Source organism: Lactuca virosa, chromosome 1 (genome assembly GCF_052849685.1).
Source record: "Lactuca virosa cultivar CGN04683 chromosome 1, Lactuca_virosa_CGN04683_v6, whole genome shotgun sequence".
Lineage (NCBI taxonomy): Eukaryota > Viridiplantae > Streptophyta > Magnoliopsida > Asterales > Asteraceae > Lactuca > Lactuca virosa.
The window spans coordinates 68466016-68478031 of record NC_136426.1 but is presented as its reverse complement, the minus strand read 5'-3'; the positions used below and the strand labels follow the sequence as shown (position 1 = coordinate 68478031).

At 33.7% G+C, this 12016-nt stretch overlaps 1 protein-coding gene and 1 long non-coding RNA gene across 3 annotated transcripts; one reads left to right on the top strand and one right to left on the bottom strand.

Annotated features, from left to right (window-relative positions):
• The first annotated feature begins 223 nt into the window (after window positions 1–223).
• LOC145144238 (gibberellin 3-beta-dioxygenase 4-like) lies at window positions 224–1946 on the top strand. The gene is made up of 3 exons (XM_079074853.1): window positions 224–975; window positions 1080–1452; window positions 1664–1946. Exons 1-3 carry the CDS (start codon window positions 443–445, stop codon window positions 1871–1873), a joined length of 1116 nt encoding a protein of 371 aa, XP_078930979.1. The 5' UTR covers window positions 224–442; the 3' UTR covers window positions 1874–1946.
• Window positions 1947–2703: 757 nt separating this feature from the next.
• LOC145144222 (uncharacterized) lies at window positions 2704–5152 on the bottom strand. 2 transcript variants are annotated; one of them, XR_013725247.1, is made up of 5 exons: window positions 4737–5152; window positions 4353–4613; window positions 4216–4271; window positions 4058–4128; window positions 2704–3424 (listed from the first exon to the last, which is right to left on the bottom strand). It is a non-coding gene; the product is annotated as an uncharacterized LOC145144222 (long non-coding RNA). The 2 variants fall into 2 exon arrangements; XR_013725241.1 differs by having other exon boundaries at window positions 4353–5146.
• Between the last annotated feature and the right edge of the window lie 6864 nt (window positions 5153–12016).

Sequence of the window (12016 nt, the reverse complement as noted above, 5' to 3'; positions counted from 1 at the left end):
AGGAGACAATTATCGAAGTGATTCTTTATTGTAACTGTATACTATTTTAGAACATGTTGAATACAACCAGACCAACCCAACTAATGGACTGCAAAACCCATCCCATTTAAAGTAGTAAGAAGGAGTCGGCCCAATTGGACCGGAAACACCAGTAGGCCCTTGTCAGTATTTCTTAAGAAAACCGGGTTTTTGATTCCCGCCTTTTTAAATTCATCAGCAAAGCTTAAAAAGGCAAAACAGAAAAAGTGTTGACTGGGCCGGAATGTGGGATTGGTTCCAGACAATCACATCATTGCTGCTTCATCCTAAATTCTTTCCTTTTCATATTAAATCACTACACAAATTCTTACACATTTTTTATCTGAAAACCTGATTAACAACTGTTTTTTGATCGAAGATCAGGTGTCTCTGTGTGATTCCAAACAATCTTCCGATCACATCCATGGCTAATTCACCTGAATCTTCGCGCCACGTACTCTCAGATTTCCGTGCTCCACCACCGTCTCCAGTTGCCTCAGGCCGTCGATCTTCCGTCGCCAACGATGATATACTCACTGAGTTTCTCCGCTCGCTTCACGTGCCTGACCTTGTCTTGCCAGATCGGGCGTTTCCTCGCCAAAATCCGAAGATCCAGAACCTACCCAAACTTGATTTTGGAGCACCAAACGTTTTTGATTTTTCAAATGATCATTTTGCGGAAGTTATTAAAGTCATCGCACAAACAGGCTGTTTTGAACTCGTCAACCATGGAATTTCCGATCGACTTTTGTCTTCCGTGATCAATTCTGGAGCCGGAGTGTTCCAGTTGCCACCGGACAAGAAGTCTGCTGTTTCTAGGTCTGCTGAACGGTTATACGGTTTTGTTGAGTTCCATGGAGACGATAAGGAGTTGAACGAAGAGTTCGTCTGGTGTAGAGACGATTCGTTGAAAACAGAGATGGAGGAAGTTTGGCCAATTCAATATTCGAATTTCAGGTAATTTAATTCATTCATTCTCATCAGCTTTTTTCTGTTGATGACTTGATTCATCGCAACATTACATCATGAAACAAATCTGGATTACAATTGAATTTTTGCAGTGAAAATATGGAAAACCTCATGTCTGAGATCGAAAAGATATCCGAAATTCTACTGAAATTATTTATTGGTTCTGCTACTCCAAAAGTAAGCTTCGGTGATTTTGAAACGAAAGAGAAAGAAATCGATGGATCTATATGTTACATCTACAAGCATCATCAGAATTCAGATTCGGTATCAAATGACGATCAGTATATGGAGTCATTGAGATACGATGTGATCAGAATGCTGATTCGAGGATCCGAACACTCACACACACTCTGCTTTCACGTATGTGATGGATCTTCTGAGTTTCATGTTTACTCCAAGAAAGGCTGGGTTTCGTTTTTACCAGATAAGAATGCGTTGGTCATCACCATTGGCGACCAATTGCAGGTATCGTTTTGGCTAACTGGTTAAGTTTGTCTATACTATATATTTGACCAGTTATTAATAAAATTCATGCTTACCATAATCATATCATGTACAGTATAATTATAGATTATGAATGTTTTTAATATATTCTAAACTTTTGAAAAAGCAACGTGCATCGGACTATTAGAAGAGTGATTTATGGGTAGTTAATTTGTTCACTAATGTGATGCAGACATGGAGTGAAGGAAAATACAAACATGTTATAGGGAGGCCAATCTTCAAAGGGGAACTAGAGAATTATATATCAATGGCTTTTTTGTATAGCCCTCCTCCACCCGTACCTAAAGACAAAAAGGACAAAACGATAACATTTGGACACCAACTCTTTTTGGTTTTGATTTTAATCCTTCTTTACAATATTTTCTCTTATATTTCTACTTAATTAACCAAACATTCATATCATTGTAAAAGTTTTTTCGTTTGTTATTATTTGGCGTCAAGATAGAGGGAAATTACATTGCGTGAGGTATTTATTGTCTAATTATAAAGGAACATATATGGCTTTGTTTGAATATCTATTTTCCATACAACTAGGTTGATATTACCCCTGTTTTGCAGGGATGTAATTTGTATAGTTTCTATTAAGTAGAGATCATTTTTCTAATATTTTTAAACATACAGACCATTTCTATATAAAAAAAAAATCTGTATAAGGATCGTATTCGGCAAAATTAGCTGGTAGCGGGTAACTTGTAGCGGGTAGCTACGTGAAGTAACATTTAGATTTGGAGTGTTTTGTTTAAAGTAAACGCTACAAGCTTGTAGTGTCGAACGAGACTTTCTGTTCAAAACGGAGCGTTTTGTCAAACGATAGAAGCTAGATACTCTCAAACGCTCCGTGTCGAACACTCCCCTATTCTTTAAGTTATAGAGACAATTTTTATAAAATATTTTATACACAAGCACCAAATCTTCCAAACGTATGAAAGTTTTAAACATATAAATTGTTTTTGTAAAAAAGATACACATGGACCATTTTTATAAATTTACAGCGATAGTTTTTGTAATTTATTTTCTATATAAAAACCAAATCTACCTACATACAAAAGTTTTGTAATTTATTTCTCTCTCTCTCTCTCTCTCTCTCTCTCTCTATATATATATATATATATATATATATATATATATATATATATATATATATAATAATAAGTAGTGAAGATTCCCCCGCTTTGCGGAGGTTAGAAGTCATCGAGTGTTTGCAAAGAGATATTAATACAAATATTTTATTTATTTATGCATTGATGTGGATGTCATTACATTCATTAAAAGCTAAACATGGTTTTAGTGGACAAAGACGTAGGTAGAACGTAAATGTAACATAATATTTTGTGGATTGATGCAAGCATGAAGGAGATGTTATCTTCCATGGAGAGGTCTTTGACTTTCGCGTCTTCAAAGATGGTTTTTAGTATTTTGTAATTCGGGTGCTCTGGTTGTGTGGAGACGATGTTGTGAGCATTGTCTTCCTTTAGATGCATTTTTTGACTTGGCGACTTTCTCTTTTTTAGTGGCAACCGTTTTTTAGTGACAACCTTTTCTGCCGGAGCTTTTCATTACCTATATTTTGCTGCCCCTTTTCTTCTTCTTCATTAATAGTGAAATGCTCTAATAGACAACAATGAAAAAAAATGAATATGCTATGGTATAATTTGATAGATTTTTCAAACTCGGATGCCTTAATGAGAAAAAAAATGAAAGTACAATGTTTTAATACAAAGAAATGAAAATAGGATACGTAAATGCATAGATAAACCACACAAAAAACAATAACTTATAATTTAAAAAGAATCAACTATTCGGTGGTACTCATAGCAGTTCCAGTAGCAGTAACATTGTTTCCAATCACACCAGAAAAGTTGGGAGTCGAGTTTGTAGTCAACCCAATACCAGTGCAAATTCCCACATAGTCATGCAAATATTGTAGTTCCAACTGTAAAAATAGCAAATAATCAACCAATTTTATATTACCAATCAAATTTCATATAAAGATCAAGTTCAGATTCCTATAAAACCATATCATCACTAGGGCCTCGATAAAACATGAATTCACGTTCCCCAATTGTGTATGCGGGTGACTCTAGGTCATCTCTTCTATTACCTGTACGACCTAAATGTGCATGTACACTCGTGTATCTTATTGTACCCTTGTTATAAAATATAGATACATATAATGCATGGAAAAGTGAAGTAAGATATATTCGACATGTTGATTAGATGATTACGCTGAAGCAATAAGATTTTATGGATTAATGATGTGAGTTTAGTCCAATATTAGGAAACAATATAAATTTGTTGAAACATAAAGCCAATATCGATAAGATATAGTTTCTTTTGATCAACTGATCCAGGTTGAGCAAGTAGAAAGTTTTCTGGTTTCACGTCTCCATGAACAAATCTTTAAGAAAGAGAGAGAGAGAGAGAGAGAGAGAGAGAGAGAGAGAGAGAGAGAGAGAGAGAGAGAGAGAGAGAGAGAGAGAGAGAGAGAGAGAGAGAGATAATCAGGTTTAAAAAAAGTATATAAATTATGCGTCAAACCATAAAAAGTGAGCAAATCTTATCTCACCGCTTTACATGAAGCTTTTAAAGAATTGATATTGCCTCAACAACAATGCAAGCTGCCATACTTGATGATTCCTGCAAAAAGAAAATGATTAATCATTTGAAAAAATATTTAATTTGCTAAAATGGTGTGTTTGTGTAAAATCACAGAGAGAGTCTTACGATTAGCCTAAAGAATTCCAAACATCCCAAAGACTTGGTCCAAGCATGTGCATCACCTAAAAAAGATTCATTTTTTTCATTTCATGCCTAAAAATAAGCAACTTGCTATATCCAGGGGTAAAAAAGTCAAAACTTGCCAGAATATAAAAGTCACCCTGCCGACCCTTGTAGTGAACATATGGAATCCCATAACATCCATTCAATGTTTTATTGCATTAAAAGGTCAAGAAATTAGAACATAGATTGGATTTAGTGGTTTGTAAACCCTATTAATACTGCTGCAGTACTGGTAAGTTAGCTTCGCTAAAAATCTAAAGAAAAGATGTGTGATGAAATCGAAATCAACAGTAGCAGTACCAGACACTACAAATTGAAATCACTTGGAAGAATCAGATAAACTGCAAATTGAAATCAGACAAACAACAAATCGAAACCACATAAATCGAAATCAAACCCAGATTTGCTCATAAATCGAAACCACATAAATCGAAATCACTATACAGTGCAAAGGATGAACTTACTTGGGATTTGCTAACTTCTGAAATCAAACCCATGAAATAAGAGAACCGGACCTAATCAAACTTCTGAAATCGTTGGAAAGCAATATGAAGCAAGGTGCTTTGGTGTTGTGAGGGTCGTCTTCCAAAGCAGGTCCGTGATCAGTTCAGGAAAACAAAAACATCTCCCAAGATTCACAAGCAGCAGAGGATCAAGGTGGAGAGAAGCCCTAATCGAGGATCTGGAGAAGATGGAGATGAATCGGAGGGTATAATCGGTAGTTGGGTGGTTTTAGGCCTTGTTGATAGGAACGTAGAAAGGAAATAATGTCTTACTTAACCGACATATATAAAACCTGAAAGCGATAGGAAGTAAGGCAGGTTGACAGTGAAAGCCAAAAATGGATAAAAATAAGTGGCGAGAGAGACGGTGGAGAAAAAGTGGAGGACCAATGATGAAACACATGGACATATGATTTATGTATGTACTCATCCGTATTGAAAAAAATAAAAGAAGGCAAAAACCAAGGGTGAAAAAGTTTACTGTTCAAAGTAGAATGACCAAATTTTTAAGATGGGAAAAACCTTAAGTGCCGAAATCCACAAACAAAAAAGTTCAGGGGCTAAAACAAAATATAGGCACAAATTACTGTTCATAATGGGACTTTGAAATTCACATATATATATATATATATATATATATATATATATATATATATATATATATATATATATATTGCAATTAAAAACAAAAGAATAAATTGCATTTTGGTCCATCTATAAATGTTGCATTTTTTTATTTTCTCTTTTATATATATATATATATATATATATATATATATATATATATATATATATAAAAGTTCAAATAAGAACCCTAAGAACCTCTAATTTTTAACTTAACAAACTTAGACTACAAAATAAGATCTGGTCATTTTCTTACATCCAAACACTCTCACTCACCTTCAAGAGCTCAAACACAAACCCTCCATCTATCATCACTAACTACCACCATTTCCGCCACCTATCGATGCCACCGTCGTAGACCGTCGCTGCCGCCGTAGACCGTCATCGCTTCCGACCATCGTCACCGTTGTTGTCACACCCCGATCCTTGTCGGAATCGATCGAGGCGTGATATATTGTTCAAAGTCTCATGACAACTATGTTATAATATGATTAGATTCAATTAAGTACTAAGTATGCAAACAAGATCCACAACATACAAATACAAATCCAAATACGAACAACATTTATTACATCAAATTTAAATAGTCTTGTGGATTTCTAAGGCACAACCTATTTTTCATCAACTTCATTCTTCAAATCTGCATCATGGGTAAAAACAGGTCAACTACGAGAGTTGGTGAGTAATCTAATTTTAGTAGAGAAAATTGTGAAGTTGAAACCTTTATAATTGGAAATTGGTTTTCTTTTGAAGTCGGCAAACAATTGTATTTGAGATAACGGTTTATAAATCAAAAATTGATTAACAAATGATAACAACAACAATAAGTCCTCACCCTATATATACATATGTATATATATATATATATATATATATATATATATATATATATATATATATATATATATATATATATAGGATGGAGCATCTAATCATCATACACACTCAACCACGTGCGATCAATCACCTTAGCGTCCCAAGGCGGGGTGGTCAACCCAATAACGCTATTATTGTCCATAACGTACCTCAAGAATACGGGCATAGTCATGGAGATTAGACTAAAAATGGTAATGCACTACAAGTACATGTAGCGTAAACAAACAATAGTTATACAATTAATGACTCACGTATAAATGTCCCAACAATGTCTCAATTGTGATAAAACAATAAAATGAAGTTGGAATATATTAGAACCACATGATACACCCCAAAAGTATTGAAAATTATAAAGTATGGGGTAGATTACTCACATTAGTCCCAAAACGAAATGCGTGTGCCGTACGATAGACGGTTCGGGTCAAAATGGCGTAGAACCTAATATAATTAATTGTTTTGGTTTAGGAACTGCTAAACGAGAATAGAGTACTAATACAAATAATTAGACACATATTCTTATATTAGATGAATTAACAATAATTCATTTTGATTATAATATTAAGGTATTCATTTGTTAAATGAATTTTAAATTGAATTAATTACTTTGCATAATTAATTTATATTTTCAGTTTAGGCCAGATTTTAATAATTTCTTATTAAAATAATAACTTGCCAAATTATAATTATTTACAGATTTTAACAATTATTTATATGAAATAATCATTAAAATGCATTTTTACATGCTTAAATACTTAGGAAAATGGTTTTAAATAGTACACAGTATTGAAAAATTATGAAATTATTAGGAAATCATTATTCCATACAATATTAATTACTGTAAAAATTTTATATTTTTCTGAACTGTTTTAGTATTTATTTAATACTTTAATGATTAAACAACAACAAAATTCGGGAAAAATAATAAATGATTCCCAAAAATTCTGTAAAATTAACCATAGTTTTATAACATGATATAGAGCCCAGTGTATAAGTTTCGGATATTTGTGACTATGGGAAGTATTTTTTATATATTTCATTATTAATTAATCAATAAAATCATAAATAATAGTAAACAGTAATATAAATGCATGAAACTTCATAAATTATGTTTAATCAATATATTGGTCATCCCAGAATTTTCTCAGAATTTATTGAATGCAAAAAGTATTTTATGTGAATTATTGTCCTACTTTATTGCAATAATTATAGTAATTCAATAAAAATAAGTTATTTTCTGAAAATTTCCAGAACTTCTTATTTTATTGATGGGATTCTGAGAAAAATCAGTTTTATGCATAAAATGAGTTTTATATATTTTGGTGGATTTAATTTGTTTCTTGTATGAATATGAAACTTTTAACAACATACCGTGATGAATGCTTCAAGATGGATGAAGATTTGAGTATAATAGATTGTTCTTGGCTGGAATATGAGTATTTCTTGGATGAATTTCGAGATTGAGAGTGAGAGAAAGAATAGAGAAGGTTTAAGTGGTGAAGAGAATAATGTGTTGGGAGAAAAAGGAAAGGAAAGTGGATGGGAGGTGTGAGTGGGAGACCATGGGAATAATCTTTTTGCTTTTGGTGGTCTTCATAATTTCCCACTAACACAAGCATCTTTTACATAATTAATATAAGAGTTTTATAAAATTTAATGTAAAGTTTATAAAAATAGAGTTTTATAAAATTTAATGTAAAGTTTATAAAAATGGAGTTTTATAAAAGATGAGTTATTATTTGATTATAACAATCTACTTTGATTTGAAGCTTAATTATAGCATTCAAGTTTGATTCTTTTAAATTTAATTAGAGCATTATACTTTGATTTGATTTTAATATGGTATCATAATTTAATTTGATTATAGTTATAACGTTGTACTATACTATGTTGCTATTAACGTCAATTTATATCGTAGTGTATGAGTTTCGATCCTATTAGCGTCAAGTAATCTTGAGTAGGGTTTGAATGAGATTGCGAGAGGTTTCGTTTGTGATCTTTTTGAGTGTCCGGCTTCGCAACGCAAGGTCCATAGACCCCGTTAAGCCATGATTTAGTGTCCTACACAATCCCGATGATTGGGCAATAGTGTTTTATCGCTTTGGTTCGTTGTTTAGCATTGTTAAGGCTAAGGAATATCAAACACATGAACTTTCCAAATGATGTTTTCTCATTAAAATAGCGAATTTTACAGTGATTACATAACGTAAACCCTAACATACAAGGGTTAATGGAGTTGACCGGTTTAACTTGTTGACTTTGTTTGACTTTGACTTGACCGAAATTTGATGGTTGTCACATCATCCCCCCGTTAGAGGGAATTTCGTCCCGAAATTTGCATTTTGACTGGGACTTCAAGAGTTTGGAAAAAGATGTGGAAAACGTTTCGTAGTACAAGAAATTGATTATGGTGAGGAAAAACCCTCCTGATGTCACATGACGACCTTGGAAATTTCTTATTGTAACTTGAACTGAGTCAATTTAAAAGGAGTTTATTGTTTTGGGATGATAGAGTATTCTATGTGTGCTTTTATACTCCCTGTTTTATCCTTGGTATTACCACTATGAATATTTTATAACGTAGTTAGCGAGTTCCATCATTACGAATGTTTCAACAAATTTTGACGAAATTTGCATTATAAGTCCTACAAGTTCTTTTATAGTAGCTTGGCGTAAACTAGTCGTATATCATTAAGATTGCAAGGGCATTCGGATGGGTGACCCCGCCTTAAGCCCACAACCAAACAAGGAACAGGGAATGAGGCGGAATCACACATTCTAAGTCCATAGAATCTTAATGATATATGACCATAATGTTTACACTAGCCCTCATAGAGAGTAGTATTATTGGGCTAGAAGTAGGAACTGTAGTTCAAAATAAAATAGTTATAAGCCTGCTATCTTCAAACTTGGGCTTTGGCCCCTCCCGATTCCTAATCAGAATAGTCCAATACTCCCAATTCTCCAAGCGACCAAGCGGTATCAAGAAATCAAAATCGATTCATCCCCATTTTCCCAATTCGTTGCCTATCTCGCCTGCTGTTTGTTTGTCACTGTCTCGCCAAGTCAGTCGCCTGGTCTCACTCTCGCCAATCGCCATCGCCAAGTGCCCAAGTCCCCATTCACACTTCACAGAAATCAGGTATGTAATCCCGAGACCCAAATCCTGTTCAGATGTTCTTTCTTTTCTGATTGTAAGATTGTTGATTGTTGGTGTTGGCGTATTGCACTGCTGGTGTTGTTTTCTGTCAATCTGTTGCCTATTTATGCGTTACTACTGTCTTACTGAGTTTCCTTTTAATTTGGCTGTCATTTGCGATTTGGCGATTTGCCAATTTGATTTATAAGTTATGAACTTATAGATTTGGTTATTGATTTGGTTATGCTTAACAGCTTGTCAGCTTCAAACAAAACTGAAAAGTGACAACAAAGATTGATTTGGTTATTGTTAAATGAGTTATTGGTTATTGTTCTAATTTTGAATTTGATTTTGTTTTGATTGGATCAATTGTTCCTTCATTTTGATTTTTCTAGATATAATCATGGGAAAGATGAAAACATTAAAAGAGAAATTGTTGTCTGCTTACTAATATATCATTCATAATCTGTTTTTTAAAGACATTAAAGGCTGTCGGGCTGAGTTGTAATTCTTTTTCTAGGTGTTTTTGGTGTTTATTTGTTGAAAACAATCTGCTTTTTTTTAACGTTAATTTCAGTTTATAATATTTTCTCCCCCCCCCCCCCAAAGTTAATTGTTCAAGCTCCGCCACTGATAGATTTACTAGTAAAAACCCTGAGTTTTTTTTTTACATAGATGATAAGACTTATTTGGGTTTTGCCGTGTTCTCAAGATTCATGGTTTATATACTTGAATCGATGCTAGTTTTAGTAATAAAAAGAAATTTAGAATTTAAACGTCGAGGTTAGAAGCTTGTACTGATATTTAAGGGGTTAAAAAATAAAGTTTTATTAGTTACCTATAGCGACACACAAGTCATAATTTGCATGTGTGAAGACTTTGAGTACTTTCTAATTGGTTCGTGTGTGAAGACTTGGAGTACTTTCTAACTGGTTCATGTGTGAAGACTTGGAGTACTTTCTAACTGGTTCATGTGTGAAGACTTGGAGTACTTTCTAATGAAAAGTGGGCTACTGGGGAAATTTGAAACTGGCACGTAGCTTCAAAGTCAAGAATATGCAGTAGGCATGTGATGTATTAAATGCATGAGGCACATAAGTCATAATTTGCGGCAACATATACGTATATGTGTGTGAATTGAAGAAGAAGGTTACAGCTCAAAGACCATATATATTCATTTCCTCTTTATTTGTTATTAATTACTTCTCCCACTTCACTTATATAAATCATCACATTCTTACCGCAACTTTTAACTTCTCCCTCACAAATGGATCCACCTGCAGATCATCAAAACCCCATATATGACCTCGATTGGTTTCCGTACTTTGATCATCAAGATCTTTTCAGGTATATATAAACGTCACTCATTACCCCATCTTTCGCACAAAAAAGTGATTTTGTCTATATTGATCAAAACATGGTTTGGATTTGTAGTGATCAAAAAGAGTCTTCCATCGTGTTGGATTTGATTATCTTGAGTTTTTGGATTTTTGCAGTGGTGACAGGCTCGACCATCATGATTACGAGTTGTCGGAAAAATTGCATGAAGTGCTCGATCAGAACGTTTCCACAGTACTTAACAAAGATCAAAACATCATTTCTAGAAATGAGTTTCACGATTTGGATCCCCTTGAAGATATAAGTTTATGGGATTGTTGGGAGGATGGTAATTTACCATTGGTTAGTTTCAGTGAAGACTGTAAATCCGGTGGTGAGGCTACATGTAGTTCTAGTGCTGCCATCACTGATCACGGTGGCCGGAAGGTGGCAAAGAGATTGAGACCATTGGAGTTTGAAGAGATAGCGAAGTACTTTGAGATGCCGATAATCATGGCAGCAAAGGAACTAGGGATAGGGTTAACATTGTTGAAGAAAAGATGCAGAGAGCTAAACATAAACAGATGGCCTCATAGAAAACTTAAGAGCCTTCAATCCCTCATTCAAAATGCCAAGGTAAACTACGATAATAACCTTCTATACATTACTCATGCATATATGCATGCACTTGGTAACCAAAGTAGTTTTGGTATTTTCTAAAATTTTAATTATTAGTTTCTTTATAACATAAACATAGGCCCTAGGCATATGCCACATCGAATCAATTGTTTTACTACGATTTCTGATTTATATTTACATAAACTTAACTCATTGTAAATTTTGTGAACTCACACGAAAAATATATTGCATCTACCTAAAAAACTAGGAGTTGGGATTAAAGGAGGAGGTAGAGACGTTAGCAGGGCACAAGAAGATGATGGAGAAATTGCCAGGTATGGAATTGACAGAAAGAACAAAGAAGCTTAGGCAAGCTTGCTTCAAAGCTATTTATAAGAAGAGAGGACTTAACAATCCTTAGTCCTTACCTTTTCTTTTAGCCATTTTGTTATAACTAGTGGATTTTAATCTACATTGTATGTGTTTTTCTCTTGATAGATTGATACCCTTTTTAGTTTCATTGTGTTTGTCTATTGATTTTTAATGCAGAAAATTTTGTATAATTTGGGTATTATAGTTTGTATTATGTATTTAGCTATATTCTAGATTGCCGTCACGACTACACTGACGACTCTATACCAGAGGTCTATATAAATAGACTTATGAATTT

What these genes read in the sequence shown, in the direction of transcription:
- LOC145144238 (XM_079074853.1), top strand. Translation starts at nt 443, where the DNA reads ATGGCTAATTCACCTGAATCTTCGCGCCACGTACTCTCAGATTTCCGT. An exon ending in ATTCAATATTCGAATTTCAG is followed by an intron (nt 976 to 1,079) that starts GTAATTTAATTC and finishes GAATTTTTGCAG; the next exon opens with TGAAAATATGGAAAACCTCA. An exon ending in CCATTGGCGACCAATTGCAG is followed by an intron (nt 1,453 to 1,663) that starts GTATCGTTTTGG and finishes AATGTGATGCAG; the next exon opens with ACATGGAGTGAAGGAAAATA.